The 18818-nt window shown below is 57.5% G+C and overlaps 3 protein-coding genes across 4 annotated transcripts; all 3 read left to right on the forward strand.

Annotated features, from left to right (window-relative positions):
* The first annotated feature begins 47 nt into the window (after nt 1-47).
* LOC149916378 (E3 ubiquitin-protein ligase PHF7-like) lies at nt 48-3196 on the forward strand. Its single transcript, XM_090148531.1, has 10 exons — nt 48-230; nt 441-555; nt 852-943; nt 1035-1133; nt 1388-1512; nt 1701-1863; nt 1955-2061; nt 2252-2365; nt 2517-2635; nt 2777-3196. Exons 1-10 carry the CDS (start codon nt 48-50, stop codon nt 3124-3126), a joined length of 1467 nt encoding a protein of 488 aa, XP_090004657.1. The 3' UTR covers nt 3127-3196.
* A 2484-nt stretch (nt 3197-5680) lies between these two features.
* LOC149916379 (guanylate-binding protein 2-like) lies at nt 5681-9975 on the forward strand. The gene is made up of 9 exons (XM_090147953.1): nt 5681-5935; nt 6021-6148; nt 6229-6338; nt 6958-7175; nt 7259-7501; nt 8134-8408; nt 8635-8847; nt 8921-9023; nt 9524-9975. The coding sequence occupies exons 1-9, from the start codon at nt 5743-5745 to the stop codon at nt 9907-9909; spliced, it is 1869 nt and encodes a 622-aa protein (XP_090004079.1). The 5' UTR covers nt 5681-5742; the 3' UTR covers nt 9910-9975.
* Nucleotides 9976-14005: 4030 nt separating this feature from the next.
* On the forward strand, nt 14006-18230 carry LOC116240975 (guanylate-binding protein 1-like). Of its 2 annotated transcripts, XM_090147951.1 has the most exons (10): nt 14006-15531; nt 15654-15883; nt 15955-16082; nt 16155-16264; nt 16348-16532; nt 16613-16855; nt 16961-17241; nt 17311-17523; nt 17599-17865; nt 17981-18230. In XM_090147951.1, exons 1-10 carry the CDS (start codon nt 15401-15403, stop codon nt 18179-18181), a joined length of 1989 nt encoding a protein of 662 aa, XP_090004077.1. In that variant the 5' UTR covers nt 14006-15400; the 3' UTR covers nt 18182-18230. The 2 variants fall into 2 exon arrangements, with proteins under 2 accessions (XP_090004077.1, XP_090004078.1); XM_090147952.1 differs by lacking the exon at nt 14006-15531 and having other exon boundaries at nt 15547-15883.
* The last annotated feature ends 588 nt before the right edge of the window (nt 18231-18818 follow it).

The raw sequence follows: 18818 nt of genomic DNA on the forward strand, positions 1-18818 counted from the left end.
GCATTCAGAACACCGCAGAACCACCTGAACGCTCCATTGGGATACTGATGGAGCCACCCGTAGCCCGGCAGCATCCAGGTGGGGCCAGGAGGGTGGACGTGTCGCCCAGTGCCTTCAGCAGCACCAACACGCCGGGTTCCAGCGGGGCTGCGTGCGGCACCGGGCCCCTCACCCTGCGCTGGCTGCAAGAGCCTCCGCCCTCCTGCCTGGGTGCCCCCAGCCACTGTGAGGTGTGATGGCGTCACAGAGGTGGCACGGAACGGCCATGGTGACACGCGGGGTGTGGAACACAGCTAAGGCTGCGGGGCTCAGGCCGAGCTCAGTGCGACTTGGTGAGGTGAGCAGGGAGGAAGGGGCTGCCTGGGGCTGCCGAGGGAGGCGGGTTCCCCGGCGCTCAGGGCCTGAGCTGAGAACTCAGCCTCGTCCCGCTTCTGCCACAGGTTGTCACGCGGAGGAGAAAGCCTGGTGTTGCCGGGGCAGACGCTCTGCGAGGCTCACTGTTGATGCACACGATGTCCGAGGGGACGCAGGAGGCCGCCGGCTTGAGCGAGCTGGGTGAGAGCAAAGTACCTGCACGCAGCTCCCCGCCGCTGGGCAGAGGGGTGCTGGGGGTCTGCCTGCGGCGGAGAGGGGAGGCGGGGGCACGCAGGGCCCGTGTGCTCCTTGGCCAGGGGGGCCGCGGTTGGGCTGCGGCTGCCTGCTGGCACCGCTGGGCCTGCAGTGCCCCTTGCCCTCCACGGCCTCCAGCCCTGCCCCTCAGCTGGCACGGCCGGCACAGAGCAGCCCCTGGGACAGCCCCCGGGGGCACCTGGCCCCGCAAGGCGCTCACTGTGCTCCTCTCTCCTCTCCAGCATGCGTGCTGTGTGGCCAAGTGGATGAGGACTCGAGCATCCTTGGGCACAAACATGAGGAAAATGGGTTGTGCTTCCATACTTTTTGTGCTGTGAGTTCCCATGTGGCTCCTGCCTCCTTCCTCCAACCAGTGTTTCCCTCCTACCTGCCCTAACAAGATCATGCTTTTTCTTCTTGTACAGATATTCTCCACTGGTCTTTGTAAACCAGGAAAAGATCACGGAAATACATGCCATTTCGAGGAAGGCCTGATACGTGCAATCAGGCAGGGAGAGCAGACGGTGAGCACCGGACCGGAACAGGGAGCTTGGTGCCAGCAGAGGCATGGCGAGCTTAGCCTGGTCCAAAGAAAGCAATCCCAGCCCTTCCAACCAGCCCCGAGACACATTCCCGCTCTTGCAGACGAGCCCTGTGCAGCAGGCAGCTCTGCAGAGTGCCACCCAGCCCTGCCCCATCCTGTGCCCTGCACAGAGGTGCGGGACCCGCTGTGTAGGCCCTGAGCCTGCTGCTGATGGAAATGCTCTGCTCATTCCAGCACTGCTACGTCTGTGGCAAGCGGGGGGCCAGCATCACCTGCGCAGAGCCAGACTGTGACCGCAGCTTCCACCTCTCCTGCGCTTCAGAGGGTGAATGTGTCACCCAGTTCTTTGAAGACTTCAGGTAAGGGCTGCCAGGCATCGTCTGCGAGCCTCCAACCCCTCTGTCAGCACCAGCCAAAGAAGTGAGGAGTGTGCTGTGACACCTCCCAGCAGCCTGACAGAGCCAGAGCCAAGGCCTGGGGCTCCTTCCTGTTCCTCTGCCCTCCTCGCAGCACTTCTCACCTTGCCACACCTCCCATCTTCCCCCAGGTGCTTCTGCTGGGTGCATCGTCCGCATCAGGCAGTGGAGGCAGTGCCGGCACAGGACACGACCTGCATCATCTGCATGGAGCCCATGGCAGAGAGCAGATCGTACTGCACCATGGTGTGCCCAGCCTGCAAACACTCCTGGTTTCACCGGGCTTGCATCCAGGTAGGAGTTCTCCCCTCACCCAACAGGCACAGCAGATGCTCAGCAGCACCGGGCCCAGCTCACACTCACGCTGCTTCTGTTTCTGCTGCAGGAACAGGCCGTGAGCGCAGGGATTTACTGCTTCCAATGCCCCCTCTGCCGAGACAGAGACTGGTTTATTATGGACATGCTCTTTACGGGGATCCGAATCCCATTCAGGTTGGTGTCTTTCAACCAGCCCTTGAGATGTGAGGGCACACAAGCTGTGCCCAGCAGGCCTGGCCCTCTGCGGCCATTAAGATGGGCCTCAGCTTCACTGGGAAGCTGGAACTGGGCATGGGGTGGAAGGGGAGGGATGCCATGCATTAGTTTTAGCCCTGGGCATCACGTTCTCTCCCTTCTCTGGCAGAAAACCAACATGGGAGGACAACTATGCGTATGCATCCTTGGGAGTCAGGCATCAGCGCTGTGATGCCAGGTACTGCCATCATCCACGTGGCAGGGAGCGGGCAGAAGGAGAGGGGTGAGTTACCTCAGCAGCCCTCTGGGGCTCTGCGTGGGATTGCGGCCTCACCACAGGCTGGGGTGGAACAGACTGAGCACCAGAGCTGTGCCGGGCACTCCCTGGCTCCAGTCACTTTGTCCTCACGGCCACAACCCCTTGTTTTCCCCAGGCCCTGGCAGCTGCTCCTCTGCAGATCCTGCGCTGCACAAGGCACTCACCGGCGTTGTTCCAACTTGAGTCCGAGAACAACCAGCTGGGAGTGCAACACCTGTGCTGGAGAGGGCACCGGTAAGAGGCAAACGGCCGCGTGCTGCTGGGCTGGGGCCAGGCGAGGCCTTGCTCAAGTCCCTTTGGCCCATGACGAATGGGACCCTGCCCCTCCCCAGCGCTGGAGATCTGTCCCGCTCACCTTGCTGTCTCCCCTTCCAGCCTCCAGCACCAATTCGGACAGCGCTGGCCCCACCACCACCAGCCAGCAGGGACCGGGGCCATCCCAAGGCCCCATAGGACGGGAGAGCAGCAGCTCCGGCACCACCAACCAGGCACCGTCGGGACCAGATCCCAGTTCCCAGGTGCCTGAGCTGCTCTCCAGGCAGGCAGGGCGGGCCCGGACTCGGAGCCGCTCGCCTCTCACACGTCGGGCTGCAGAGAACAACAGCCAGCCCCGAAGACGCCGAAGACGCCGCAGGAGCCGGTCCTGGCGGCGAGGCCCAGCCCGGGGGCGAAGCCGCTCCCGGGTACCACGTCGGGCCCTGAACTTCAACCGCCGGCCCCACTGATGTGGCGGGAGCTGCTGTGTGCAAGCTCCAATTGCTGTATAAAGTCATCACATTCCATCAATAAAACAGAGTTCCATCATGCCACTGTCAGCTTTCTTCTTCTCTGCCTTTCCCAAGGAGGGCAGCTTTAGGGGCTGCAACCACGGCCATCTCTTCCCCCAGCACCCAACCCACTCCTTCCTCCCCCCAGCCCGGTTCAGGCTGAGCTGGGTTCTGGCCCCGACTCCAGCGGGGCGCAACGTTTCCAACGCACAACGTGGCAGAGGCCCGGCTGGCAGCTGCAGCCCCGTTCTGGGGGTGTTTCTGCCACCTTGGGGATGTTGCTGCATTTGGGACATGTGGGCAGCCCCACGGCTGCTGCCGGCTGTGGGATGGGCCAGGCCCCGGGCTTTCCTGCTGCATTTGGGCAGTGCCTCAGGTCTGCTGCCACTGCAGTCCTAGAGCAGGAGTAGACATCAGAGCTGCTCTCAGTTGAATACAGGCTGTTTGGCATTCCGGGTTCCAGTCCAAAATTTCTCCTCCTTTCACAGCTTCCTATTCCACGATCCTCCATCAGTCCACAGTTTGGTATCCATAATCTATAGCATCCTGCCGTATCTAAGGCAGCTTGCATTTCCCATTTATTTTGATTTTGGCTCTGGCATTTGACATACGGCCTGAGTTGGGTCTTTACCAACCATGACTCCAATTCTAATGGCATTGTGGGACTGCACTTGACAGCAGAATGCAGTGCTGAGGGGGTTCTGCTGACAGACTCTGGTCCTGCCTTTGCCATTCCAAGGACCCATGCTGCTCCCAGTTCCCTGGCTGACCGTATCTGCCTCCAAAATCCCACAGTCTCCCTCTCATTGCCTGTAAACTGTCCCAAATTCTCCCAGAATTACCTGTAAAATGCCCCTGATTTGCCTCAGAAATTCCCCAAACCATCAAATTGCCTCAAACACCTCTAATTGCCCACTGCATGTGGGACTCTGCCCAAACCAGGAGGGATCCTGAGAATCCACCCTGCAGCAAACTTCAGCTCTGGAACCAATCCCTGCCTGGCTTTCACCCAGACCACTTGGAATCATAAGTGAAATCAAAACCTGTGCTTCTGCTGCAGCACCCAGGGAGTGTTCACCCTCCTCATAGAGGAGCGTGCATTAGGAGGGAACAGGATCTCCATGCCCCATATCCCCATGTTCCCCTCTACATCCCCATGCCCTCCTTATGCAAGAAAAGCTCAGAATTCATAATCGTCGATCACACGTAGATCTCAGTGAAGCAGCAAAGGTTTTTTGTTCATAATTGCAATAGTGGGCACACTCCTCTTGTGGGAAAGGAGAAAACACGCACTTGATCAGTGAACCACTTCTCCTTCTCATGGCAGGTAATTACTCTCCTGTTCCCCTATTGGCCAAGTACCCCAGACTCACAATCTAGTGACACATTTGTTAATCCATTTTTCCATATGACGTTTATCACCTATGGTTTTTAAGATCATTTTGTGTGCTTCTATGGATACAGGAGGGCAATATTTCTTGAAGTTCTCATCTCACCCATCTCATGCCAAGCTTTCCTTACGCTGCTCTGTACTTTTGTCCAGTTTCTCATACTAACAAAAGCCATGTTTAAGAAAGAAGAAACCCATATCAGGAAATATCTAAAGGTTACTAAGACCCAGTTCCTGATTCGTGATACCTGTTATGCTTTGCTAACAAGCATAAATATAATTACATTTTATATTTACTTTGCAACCTTTCCCTTTTCAAAGAACTTGTGTATTCTTCCCCAAAGGTTCACAGAATCACAGAATCACAGAATCATAGGGGTTGGAAGGGACCTCCAGAGATCATCGAGCCCAACCGCCCTGCCCAAGCAGGTTCCCTACACCAAGAGGTGTTGTGTGGTGTTAGTGTCACACAGTGGCTGTGCCATTTTGCTGATGTGTGGTGGTACTGGCACGTTGTGGTTGTAAAGATGGTCACCGTGATGGTGTTAGATGGCACTGCTGGCATGACATGTCTATCCCATACGTTTGTGACGCGGTGGTGGTACCAGCACATTGTAGCTTTCCTATGGGCCTCTTTGGCTGAACCAGGAAGGTGTGTGGTGATGCTGGCACACTGTGCATGTACCATGAACGTGTTATGTGGTGGTACCAGCACACTGTGTCTGCATTAAGCTGCTCGGTGGTGGTGCTGTTGCACTGTGGCTGCACTGTGTGGTGGCAGCAACCCCACTCCCTATCCCACAGGAGTGCAAGGCACTGATGAACGAGGGTTTCAAACACGTGGCGGTGGCAATGCAGCAAATGATTGAGCAGATGCAGAAGGAGTGGGAAATGGAGATTTCCTCATGGTGCCGCATGGGTGTGAACGTCCTGATCACATTGCTTCAGCTTGTCCTGTCAGACATGACAGCAAAGAGGAGGTCAGCAATGAGGACAGCATTGAAGACAGCGATGTGTAGCCCTGTGCCAGCTGTGCCTACAAGAAGTGCAGGCCAGCGCCCAGGCATTGTGATTTCAGGGAAGTGAGAGGTGTTACAGGAAAGGGAAAAAAACAGCAGGGGGAGGGCTGGGTTTGCTTTCTCTTTCGGTTTCAGCACTGCTGAGCCACAGAGAGCAGCACAACCATGGATGCTCCGGTGCTCCCGATGCCGGCTCCGCTCTGCCTGGTGAACAACAGGGATGGCGTGCTGTCCCTCGACCCCAAGGCGCTGGCAGTGCTGCAGGAGGTGGCGCAGCCCCTGGTGGTCGTGGCCATCGCCGGGCCCTACCGCACCGGGAAGTCCTTCCTGATGAACCGCCTGGCACAGAAGCGCAGTGGTGAGCTGGGGGGCAGAACCCCATCCATTCACTGCGGGGCATTTTGAGGTATTCGGGGGGATTCCTGATGGCTGGCCACCTGCAGGCTTCCCGCTGGGCCCCACGGTGCAGGCAGAGACCAAGGGCATCTGGATGTGGTGCCTGCCCCACCCACGCCGGCCTGGAGTGATGTTGCTGCTGCTGGATACCGAGGGGCTGGGAGACCCCAACAAGGTGGGTGCCGGGGGGGAAGGCTGGCCCCACATCTCTCCCCGGAGTCCTCCAGAACACCCCTAACCCAGCTGTGGGCACAGGGTGACAGCCATAACGACGCCTGGATCTTCACGCTGGCACTGCTGTTGTCCAGCACCCTGGTGTACAACAGCATAGGCACCATCGACCAGAAGGCACTGGAGCACCTCGAGTATCCTGCAGGGATCTGAGCGGATGGGGGATGTTGGGGTGAAACTTGGGGACTCGGGGCTATGGGGGACTTGGACAATGCAGGACACGGGCTGTAGCTGTGGGATTGGGGCAATGTGAGGCTGGGAGATTTGGGGTGAAACTGTGTGTTTGAGGCCACAAGGAACCTAGGGAAAACCTGTGTGACATGGGCATTGCAGGACTTGTGGCAAGACTGGGGGATGTTGGCAATGTCGGACTGGGATTTGGGGAAAAACTGGGGGAACTCGGCAATGCAAGAGTTGGGTGTGAAACAGGTCTGGGACAAAAAAAAATTGAACAACCTCAGACTTTGGTTTAAACCATGGCATTTGAGATGAAACAGTGTGATTTGGGTAAGTTGTAGGATTTAGGGCAATGTGGGACTTGGGGTAAAACTGGGCATTTACTCAAGATTTGGGTAGCTGTGGCATTTGGAGGGGGCAGTGGACTTAAGGTGGAACTGCAGGATTGAAGGGTGATTCAGGCTCAAAGAGGGTGTAGATGGGCACTGTGGGGCAGGACACGACATACAGAGGAGGACAGAAATATTTGGGGGGTACACAGGATTTGGGGAGCGTTGTGCTCCTGAGTGGGGCCAGGCTGGTGACACAGCTGTCGGAGCTGATCCAGGTGCGGGACGGGGACAAGGATGGCAACAACAGCGTTGAAAGAGAAGATGAGGCCGAGGACTGCGAGTTCGTGCGCTTCTTCCCCAGCTTTGTGTGGGTGGTGCGGGATTTCACATTGGAGCTGCGCGTGGGCGAGCGGCCCATCAGCGAGGACGAGTACCTGGAGCAGGCACTGGAACTCAAGCACGGTGAGTGCTGGCCTCCTTGGGGTCATTAGGGAGGCCCTAACGAGCGAGCGGCAGCACCAACAAAAGCTGCCTGCCTGCCACAGGGCACGGCCGCAAGGTGCAGAACTACAATGGGACGCGGCTGTGCCTCCGCAACTATTTCCCCACGCGGAAGTGCTTCGTGCTGCCCTCGCCACTGGGCACAGAGGAGCACGGGCGCATGGAGGAGCTGCCCGAGGCCGCGTTGGCCCCACGTTTCCTCCAACAGGCAGCCCAGTTCTGTGACTATGTGCTGAGCTCCTCCTGGCCCAAGACGCTGCCCGACGGTGGAGCGCTGACAGGGCGAGGTAAGGGGAGGGTGGAAGGGGGGAGAAGGGGACGTGGTGACACAGAGGACAACAGGGCGATGGCAACGCAGGACAACAGGGTGACAGCGCACTGACTGCGGGCTGATAATAAGGATATCATCATAAGGGACAATAGGAGGTCCATGGGAGGACAGTGATGATGGCAAATTGGATGACGGGGTGACAAAGGCAAAGGCAACACGGGACAAATGGGATAAAGGCAATAGTGCCATGGAGAACAGGGTGAAAACAGGGGGACAGTGGTGACACAGGACATCAGGGGGACAATGACAACATGAAACAATGGAGTGATAACACTGGGGATAGCAGAGTGATGACAAAGGGACAAAAGGGATACAATGGCAACACAGTACAGCAGCGTGACAACGATGAAAGAGAACAGTGATAATAAATAGGATGCCAACGGTGACACAGGGCAATGGGGCAACGATAACACCAGGAACAACAGGGTGACAGAGGAGTGACAGCAGCGATGGGGGGACACATGTCAATGACTGGGTGATGACAGGCTGACAACGGGACAAAAAACACGGGGACGACAGGGGACAACAGCAACACACAGCAGCAAGGTGCCAACAACGAGGAAGGTGTCACTGTGCCATTCTCCACAGCCCTGAGCACGCTGCTGAGCAGCTACGTGGAGGCCATCAACAGCGGGCGTCTGCCCTGCCTGGAGGGAGCAGCAGCAGCGATGATGGCCAACGAGAACGCAGCTGCGGTGGCGGCAGCGCTGGAGGCCTATGCCAGGGGCGTGCGGGGGCTGTCACTGCCCACAGAGCCTGCACAGCTCTCGGCCTCGCATGGGGAGCACCTGCGCGAGGCACTCGTTGTCTTCCGGCGTCGCAGCTTCCGGGATCGCGACCAGGAGCACCAGCGGCGCCTCATGGTGCGTGGCCACCCCCCCTTGGTGCCACAGCTCTGTCCCCGTCCTCACAACCCTGCTCCTCTTCCTACAAGGCTGCCCTTGTCTTCACGACCTTGTCCCCATTCCCTCAATGCGCTCCGTCTCCATCACCTTATCCTCAAGCCCCCCCAACACTGCCTCTGTACCTGTGCTCCCACCAGCACTCTCCCCAGCAACACCGTGACCTTGCCCCCATCCTGATCCTCAGGAACAGATCAGCACGGAGTACTGCCGCCTGCAGGAGGACAATGATGCAGCATCACGGCGGCGCTGCAAGGCGCTGCTGGCTGAGCTGGCACGGGCACTGGATACCAGCCTGGCCCGTGGGGCCTACGCACAGCCTGGTGGCTACCGCGCCTACGAGGCCGAGCGGCAGCGGCTGCTGGAGGCCTACCGGCAAGCAGAGGGCAAGGGCCCCAAGGTGAGGGCAGCTCCAGGGAGGGGATCAGGAACAAGGAGGCGGGGCCGTGCCTCAATCGTGTGGGGATGCACAGGCCGAGGAGGTGCTGGATGAGTTCCTGGCGGAGCGCCAGGCAGAGGCGGAGGCCGTGCTGAAGGCAGACAAGGCACTGAGCGAGGCCGAGAAGCAGCTGGAGGGTGAGTAGCGCATCCCAGTGCTGTCCCTTCTCTCCTTCCCCCCTCACCCATCTCCAGGTACTCCACGGACAAGGGATGCATTGCGTTGTTCCTTGGGGACATCTCACAGCGTTCCACGGCCATGTCCCCTGGGACAGCTCATGGCATCCCCACGTACTTTGGGAATCCTTATAACCCTTCACGGACATCTCATGATGGCTTCAGCACTTGAGGACTCCCCTTCTCCCCGGGCGATATCTCCCAGAGTCCCCACATCTCTCGGGGTGTCCCAGTGTGCCCAGGAGACACCTCAAATCGTCCCCTTTTCCTCGCTGAGGAACCCTCGCCTCATCCCCACATCCTCGCGCTGTGTCCCCACGCCCCTCCACCCCCACCCCACGTCCCCTCGCACTGTAACTCTGCTCCATCCCCCCGTGCCACGGGGACCCCCCCTGCGTTCTCTAACCAGAAGCAGAAGGCTCAGCTCCTGGTTCCCCCTCACCCCGTCCCTTTGTCCCCAGACCAGAAGCAGCAGGCGCAGCTCCTGGAGCAGCAGCAGAAGGCGACGACGGAGCGCGAACGGCAGCTGGAGGCGCTGCTGGCGGACGAGCGCGACAGCTACGCGCAGAACCTGCAAGCCCTGGAGGCCAAGATGCAGGAGGAGGCGGCGAGCGCGCAGCGGGAGCTGGACCGGGCGCTCAAAGCGAAGCTACGGGAGCACAGCGAGCTGCTGCAGCGCGGCTTCAACGAGCGGGCGGCGCTGATCGAGCAAGAGCTGGCGGCGCTGCGGCGGGAGATCAACAACAGCAACAACAAGCAGGAGCTGGCGGCCAACGCCTTCAACACCATGCGCGCCGCCTGCGAGCTCGGCGCGATGCTGGCCATGTTAAAGGGTACAGCCGTGTAGGCGACTGCACGCCGCAAGACCTCGGCCCGCCCCTCTCCGGCGGCCGAATAAAGCGCTCCGCCCACACCCCGCTCCCCGCGTTCCTCTCTCGCGGCGCTTCCGGCGCGGTGACGTCATAACCCGGGCGACACGAACCAGCCGCGCCCCCTTGCGACCGCACCGCGGCGCGGCGCTGGGAGGGACGGAATAAGGGAACGAGCGAAACCCCGCGGCAGCGGATTGGGTGGGGCGATCTCGCGAGAGCGTGGTTTTTCCGGTTCCTCCCCGGCGGCCGTGCTGGTGGTGCTCACTTCCGGGTGTCGCGTGCGTGTGGGCATCAGTGCGGGCCGGGGGCGGATCGGGGCGCCGCTGGGCCAGAGGCGACTTTGAGAGCGATTTGGTTTGGGGACCGAGGTCCAGGTAGCCAGGTCCAGGGCTTGGAACGAGTTCCAACAGTTAAGCCCTGAGACAGGGCGCAGGGCCCAGCCCGAAGGCACATCCGGGGGCACGAGTCAACGGGGCAGAGGTAACTTCCGTTACAAGGCAAGCATTGGATGCGCACCAAAGCAGGTGGCGTCAAGCCCCCAAGCCCTTCCTGACTCCCAGTCGCTGGGGAAACCTGGATTCTCTGAAAACTCTTCAGCTTTCACCTATCTGCTCTAACCTGAGCTGGAGTCCACTTTGTGCCTGTAACGCAATGCAGTGTGCCACAAGGCAGCAGAGCAGCACGATCCCAGGCCACAGCGAGTGTGGACTTGCTCTGATCTGAAGAAGTAGAGCACGACGTATTTTGTAACTTGTCCTTAGAAACAGCTGCTTTGGAACAGTAGAAATAACGTATATTCTAATGGTATCTGTTAGAAAGATGGTTGTTGAATAATGTGATTAATTCTCACTTGCACAACTGCAGTAGTTATTAAATGTTGCGAATAGCATGGGTATAGTATTGTAGACTGGAAAGCAGGTTGTAAGGCTGTTCTGCTTTGATGAGTGACCCTCAGCAAAAGAATAGCAGGCTTACGAAACATTGAAAAATGGCCTCCGTGGCCTCCAAACAAGGCCGAATTGTCTCACTCTGGCATTAGGTTGGGATGCAACAGACAGAAATCAGGATACTCTCCTCTATCCTCCTTGTAAACTTATCCCTATCCATTGATGACCAGATGTCCAGAAATAATGGCCGAGTGCTCAGCGAGCACTATTTTGAGTACTTTATTTAGTGGGTACTATAGTACTACTATTTAGTGAGTACTCTTGGCAATAGGTAGATGGTTGGGCTGGATGATCTTGAAGGTCTTTTCCAACCTTGGTGATTCTGTGATTCTGTGAAAGCAAGAGGCATTCACTTGGTTTCCGTTTAAAGCCACAGTCTGAGAATGGTGAAAATTGGCAAATATGTTTCCCTGTACTTTAACTATCAGATCACAATGTAGCTATTCTTTTGCAAGTCTCAAAAGAATTATCCATAATCGGTCTGGATGTTAATTGGATTAGATCTGCACCTAGGAATTTCCCAAGATCTACAGGCTCAGGGCACAGAAGGCATCAGCACCCATGAGAAACACAAAGCTTTCAGCATCCTGGAGAGCAGTGCCAGGAAACAAACCCTGTCCCAAACACAGAAGTGTCCTGCTAGCTTCTCCTCCAGGCCTTACCTTCACTGCCCAGTGCAGCAGGTGCCTTCACCTTGTGGCCATCCCAGAAGAAACGCAGGGTAGCACTGAGCCGGTGCAGGAAGCACACCATGTACTCTGGTAGGCACAACACAGTCAAGTTCTAGGGCAACAATGAGAGTTCAGCCATTAGGGCAGCTGGGAAGGTGCTTCTTAGTTCTGGTGGCCACGTGGGCCAGGCAGAAACTTCCTGTTCTCAGTCTTGCTGAAAGCACACGCACCCGTCTGCAAAGAGCACCTCCAGTTTCCAGCACTGGGATGGAGCCCAGCGCTGATGGCGTGTAGCTGCTTCCACCTCTGTAAAACACCTGACCCTACAATAACAAGCTGGTGTGACAGAGGAGGATGGATACCACATGTTCCACCTCTGAAGATGGGCTGCTCGTTAACGCAGAGAGACTGGTGAGGAAAGGGTTTCCTGCAATAATAAGAATATCCCCACCTTCCTTAGCTGCAGGCCGTCAGCCTGATCCAAGGCCAGAAGAGTGGTCCTCACCCAGGACCAGGTGAAGAGGATGCTGTATCTAGGTATCAATTGTTCATCTGCTGGAAGCAGCTCAGCCAAAAGGGCAGGAGCTCTGCCTTACCCCTCTATTGCTAGCATTTTCCTGAAGAAACTTGTGGAATTTGTTTAGGGAGATGTATCTGGAAGCTTCCTCCTGGCACGAGGAAAAGCAGGTGGTGGACTCACAGGGAAAAGAACTCCCAGAGAAAGGCATTCACTGTCCATCTCTGTCATGCTTGCTCAGGGACGCATCTAGGCTTCAGGCACGTAAGGTAGAGGGGCTCTGTATACTTTTCCATATTAATTAGGTAGATCTGCAGCGTGATGCTACAGCAATAGTACCCAGAACATCTGCAACAAGGTCTGGGCCTGCAGCGATGCCTGAGTCCTTGTGGGGTCCAACGCTGCTGAGAAACAGAGCTGTATATGCTTGGGAGCTACGTTCAGCAAGAGAATGGCAGTTGACCCAGTTATCACCATTGCTGGAGCACCCATGAGTAGCCTGTGGGCCACTGCAGTGAATCCACTGATTTGGTACAGGCAACGTGACTTCAGCAAATGGACCAGTATTCCAGGAAAGGAAGAGAAAAAAGGTAAAATCAAACAGTAATAGGATGTGGAATGTGGAGAGGACGGGGAGCTGGCTTTACTATATATTGCAGTTTCCAATCTGTGATCACAGCATTCAGGAGAACAACCATGGACACTCCAGTGCTTCCAATGCTGGCCCCGCTCTGTCTGGTGACCAACAAGGACAGCATGCTGTCCCTCAACTCCATGGCACTGGCAGTGCTGCGCAGTGTCACCCAGCCCTTGGTGGTGGTGGCCATCACTGGGCTGTCCCGCACTGGGAAGTCCTGATGAATCAGCTGGCACAGAAACACACTGGTGAGCAGAGAGAGATACCCCATCTGTTTGGAGGGGCATCTTGTGGGATTTCAGACAGCTCACTGCCCACAGGCTTCCCGCTGGGCCCCACGGTGCATGCGGAGACCAAGGGCATCTGGATGTGGTGCCTGCTCCACCCGCGCTGGCTGGGAGTGACACTGCTGGACACTGAGGGCTGGGGACCCCAAAAATTGAGTGCAAGTGTGGGTAGATCCCAAACACCCCGTAGAAGCGGATCCCCAGGCTGGTAACGGAGCTGACAGAGCACATCCGCATGCGGGAGGAAAATAAGGAAATGGAGATCTCCTCATGGTGCCGCACAGGTATGAACTTCCTGAGTAATTTGTTCACATCTCTTCAGCTCATCCCTTCAGACAGTGACAGCGAAGAGGAGGTCAGTGATGAGGACAGTGATGTGGACAGCGATGAGGACAGCGATGTGTAGCCGTGTGCCCTGCCAGCTGTCCATGCAATAAATTCTGTGACACTTTCTGGGTGTTGTCATTTTGGGACAGCACTGGGCATGTTTGGGTAAAGCAAAGGGAGCGCAGCAGAAAATGTGTCCAGAGGAGCTGGGTGTGCTTTCCTTTTTGGTTCTGGCAGCTGCATAGCCAAGCAGGCTCTCGTGCCCCTGATGCCGGCCCCCCTCTGCCAGGTTTGCAACAACAGCATGCTGTCTCTCAACCCCATGGCACTGGTATCACCAGCCCATTGGTGGACGTGTCCATCACCGGGCTGCACCATAGTGGGAGTCCTTCATGTTGGCTGGGAGGGCAGCAGTGCAGTGACAGCAGTGATGTGACAAGATTAGTGATGCGGTGAGAACGGCTTAATCTGGGCCATGCTTGACTTCACACTGCAGCTTCAGGTGGGCGAGCAGCCCATGAGCAAGGAGGAATACCTGCAGGACACAGAGCGCTTGCAACCTGGTACAGCCATCACCACTTGTCCCTGCACATCACTGTGTGTCCCTGTGGGCAGTGGCACTGCGGTGATGGTGGCAATGCAGAGCACAGGCATACAGTGAAGAGCAATGAGCTGCTGGGCTGCCAACACAACTTCTTCCCCCGCTGCAAGCAGCTCATGCTGGAGCAGCCGGCAGCCGACATGGTGCTGGCAGTGTGGGAGGAGCTGCACGAGGATGAGATACAGCCGGGCTTCTGGCAACAGGCAGATGGCTTCTGCTGGCACATGGAGTAGGAGGTGCAGGTGAAGGTGCTGCTGGGCAGCTGGATAGTGATGGGCAGCAGTGAGCACAGGTAGAAAAGGACGGGTGGCACACGGGGAATGCGTGCGGGTGACTGTCACCTCCTGCAGTGCTGGTGTGCCTGGCACAGAGATACGTGGCAGCCATCACCAGCAGCAAGCCAGCACCTGTGGCTGTGCCATGGCATTGTGTGGTGGTACCAGCACAGCGTGGCTGAGCAAAGGGTGTGCACTGTGATGATACCAGTGCACTGTGGCTGCACCACGGCACTGTGCTGCAGTACCAACACCACGCCCTGACACACTGGAGCTGCTGCTGGCTGGAGTGGTTGATAACAGGCTGGGTGTTGTCTCCAAGCCGCTGTGATATGCTGTGCCTGTGCCAGCTGCCCCTATCAGAAGTGCAGGCCACAGCATTCACACAGGAAGGCAGCTGGCAATTCTTGTACTATGCAACAGCTCCTGGACAGTTGAGAGGTCTTCCAGTATGTTCTGCTCCATGATCTTCCCAGGCACAGAGCTGAGGCTTGCCAGCCTGCAGTTCCCCGAGTCCTCCTTCCTCCCTTTCTTACAAATGGCAGTGATGTTTGCCATTTTCCAGTCTCTGGGGACATCTGATAGCCAGGCGGCTCAGCAACTGCATCAGCCAGCTCACTCCGTACAAACAGCAGCAGAGGGTGGGCCCTGCATGGACAGCACAGTGATGCTGTTGTGCAGTGGTGCAGGCACACTCTGGCTGTACCGTGTTGTTGTGTGATTGTGTGGTGGTACAGGTGCATTTTGGCTGCAGTATTGGAGATATTGTGTTGTGGTGCTGGCACACTGTGTCTGTACCATAGAGGTACTGTGCACTGCTGTCGGGGCATTGTGGATGCACCTTGGTATTGTGAGGCAACACCAGCATGGCTCAATGTCCCACAGGAGAATGAGGCACTGGTGCTGGACTGCTTCAGGCATGAGACAATGGTACTACAGCTGTAGATGAAGTGGCTGCAGGAGGAGAAGCACTGCATCCAGCAGCTATGGGTGTCATGGGCACAGTGGTCATGCAGTCCCTGCCCTCAGTGGCCAGCCAGGTGTCAGGCACTCTCAGCAAACAGCTGCAGCATGCTGGAGCACTTTTCCCCACCAGCAGTGCCTGCAGTGAATCCACTAATATGGTACAGGCAACGTGACTTCAGCGAATGGACCAGGATTCCGGGAAAGGAAGAGAAAAAAGGGAAAATCAAACAATGACAGGATGTGGAATGTGGGGAGGAGCGGGACCTGGCTTTACTATATATTGCAGTTCCCAATCTGTGATCACAGCAGTCAGCTCTTTTCCCAGCCAGCAGTCCCTGGTTGTGAATCCACTGGCACAGTCCAGGCACAGTGAGTTTGGGGAACTGAGTAGTATTCTGAGAAAGTGAAAGGGAAAGGAAAAAAAAAGGCAAAAGATCAGCAGGAGGTGGGACGTAGGGAGGAGGGGGACTTGGCTTTACTATATATTGCAGTTTCCAATCTGTGAGCGCAACAGTCAGCTGCACAACCATGGACACTCCAGCGCTTCCAATGCCGGCCCCGCTCTGCCTGGTGACCAACAAGGACAACGTGCTGTCCCTCAACTCCATGGCGCTGGCTGTGCTGCGCAGTGTCACCCAGCCCTTGGTGGTGGTGGCTATCGCTGGGCTGTACCGCACTGGGAAGTCCTTCCTGATGAATCAGCTGGCACAGAAACGCACTGGTGAGCAAAGGGGGAAATCCCATCTGTTTGGAGGGCATCTTGTGGGATTTCAGAGAGCTCACTGCCCACAGGCTTCCCGCTGGGCCCCACGGTGCATGCGGAGACCAAGGGCATCTGGATGTGGTGCCTGCCCCACCCGCGCCGGCAGGGAGTGACCTTGGTGCTGCTGGACACCGAGGGGCTGGGAGACCCCAAAAAGGTGAGTGCAGGGGTAGGGAGGTCCCAAACACCCCATAGAAGTGGATCCCCAGTAACTCAGATATGTGTGCAGGATGACGATGACAGCGACGCCTGGATCTTCACGCTGGCGTTGCTGCTCTCCAGCACCCTGGTGTACAACAGCATAGGCACCATTGACCAGCGGGCACTGGAGCAGCTGCGGTACAGGGATGGCTGGGAGGGAGGTGACAGTGTGGCAAAGATACTGCAGTGACAACGCTGACGGGGTGACGTGGGTCCCACAGGCTGGTAACGGAGCTGACAGAGCACATCCGCGTGCGGGAGGAGAATGACAACCCAGCATCCAACTTTGTCCGCATCTTCCCGGGCTTCGTCTGGACCGTGCGTGACTTCACACTGCAGCTGCGGGCCGGTGAAAAGGCCCTGAGTGAGGATGAGTACCTGGAGGATGTGCTGCGACTGCAGACCGGTATGGCCACCAGCGTGTGTCCCCACGCAGCCCTGTGCGTATCCACCGTCGGTGGCTCTGTGCTAACGGTGGCAATGCAGGGGACGGGAAGAAGGCCAAGGAGCGCAATGAGCTGCGGCGCTGCCTGCGCAACTTCTTCCCCCACCGCAAGCTGTTCACGATGGAGCGGCCAGCAGCTGATGCGGATCTGCCGCGGTTGGAGGAGCTGCGGGAGGACGAGCTGCAGCCGGGCTTTCGAAAACAGGTGGACGCCTTCTGCCGGTACATCTGGGAGGAGGCGCCGGTGAAGGTGTTGCCGGGTGGGCACGAGGTGACGGGCAGCGGTGAGTGGCAGCAGCGTGAGAATGGGTGGCATGCAGGGGACGCGTGCAGGTGACGGGGACACATGCGTGGCAGTGACATGTGTGAGTGGCTGTCACTTCTCATAGTGCTGGCGGGTCTGGCGGAGAAATACGTGGCGGCCATCACCAACGGTGCAGTGCCCTGCGTGGAGAGCGCAGTGACAGCACTGGCACGGGCCGAGAACAAAGCAGCAGTGGAGGCGGCGGTGGCCGAGTACCAGCGGGGCATGGAGCAGGGCCTGGTGCTGCCCACGCCCTCACACAGTGCTCTCATGGCTGTGCATCAGGACTGTGTGCAACGCGCCATCACCCTCTTTCTGTCCCGTGCCTTTGCTGACCATGAACGCCAATACCATGCGGAGCTGGTGGTGAGTTGTCGTCACATCGTGGGGTATTGGAGGCATGGCTGTGCACTTGAGCACTGATCTGTGGCGCAGTGCAAGCTGGAGGCAGCCAAGGAGGAGTTCTGCCAGCGCAATGAGGAGGCGTCGGAGCAGCGGTGCCATGCAGTGCTGCAGGAGCTTTGGAGGGATGTGGAGCTCCGCCTGCAGAATGGGGACTACGTGGCACCTGGTGGTGCACAGCTGTTCAAGGAGGACCTGGACCGCGTGCTGGAGGAGTACAAGCGGCGGCCTGACAAGGGTGTCAAGGTGAGTGGGGTGTGTGGGAGTGGGCTGGGGTGGCACCAGGTGCGATGGAACTGTGCCTCATGGTTGTTCGGTCAGGCGGAGGCGGTGCTGGAGGTGTTCCTGCGGGAGCGCGAGGGGCTGGCACACGTGTTGAAGGCCACTGAGGTGCAGCTGGAGCTGGCGGAGCGGCAGCGGGAGGCAGCAGCGGCCGAAGCAGAGGCGGCCCAGAAGGCTGCAGAGGCACGGCTGGAGGAGCAGCGGCGCACCGTGGAGGAACACAAACGTCAGCTGGAGCAACAGTTGAAGGAGGAGCAGCGTGCGTGGCTGGAGGAGCAGCAGCGCGTGTTGGAGCACCACAAGAAGGTGAGCGCTGTGACGGTGTTGTGAGTGTACTACAGATGTGTTCTGTGTTGGTACCAGCACATTGTGGCTGTTATGGCATTGTATGCTGCTACTAACACTGCTCCCTGTCCCACAGGAGTATGAAGCACTGGTGCGGGAGGGCTTCAAGCGTGAGGCGGCAGCCATGCAGGAGCTGATCACACAGCTGCAGAAGGAAAAGAAGAAAATGGAGGTGGGCACCTGGGTTAGCTCAGCTCTGAACGTTCTGAGCAACATTTTGGCTCCATTCCTGCCTGGTATGGCAGGAAAACTTTTCAATAAACTGCGGCGCGTGTGATGTGGACTGCTGCCCAGCAGCTGTCCCTGCAATAAATCCAGTTGCACTGCCCCAGTGTTATCATTTCAGGAAAGCGTGGGGATTCATTCCAGGGAAGCAAAGGCAGCAGAGGCAGAGGGTGGACTACGGGGCTGCATGTATTTCCATTTTAAGTTCCAGAGCGGGGGCCACTCAGGCATCTCATAGAATCACAGAATTGTGGAATCACAAACACTAGTATGGCTTGGATTGGAAAGGGTGTCAATGACCATCTGCTTCCAACCTCTCAGCTGCAGGCTGGTTGCCCAACAACAGCTTGGTCTGCCCGAGGCCAATCCATGGTCTTGCCCACCTCCAGGGATGGGGCACCCATAGCTCTGGGCAGCAGTGCCAGCACCTCACAGCCCTCTGAGTGAAAAACCTCCTCCTCAGAGCTCACCTAAACCTGCCCTCTTTTAGTTTAAGACCTTTCTTCCCTGCCCAGTCACTACCAGACTGTCCAAAAAGGCACTCTCCATCCTGCTTATAAGTGCCCCTGAGTAATGGAAGGCCTCAGCAAGGTCACCCCAGAGCCTTCTTCTCCCCATTCTCAACACCCACTGCTCTCTCAGCCTGTGTTTGCAGAGGAAGAGGTGCTTCAGCCCTCTGAGCGTCTTTC

Source organism: Phasianus colchicus, chromosome 11, assembly GCF_987193195.1.
Source record: "Phasianus colchicus chromosome 11, bPhaCol1.hap1.1, whole genome shotgun sequence".
Taxonomy (NCBI): Eukaryota; Metazoa; Chordata; class Aves; order Galliformes; family Phasianidae; genus Phasianus; species Phasianus colchicus.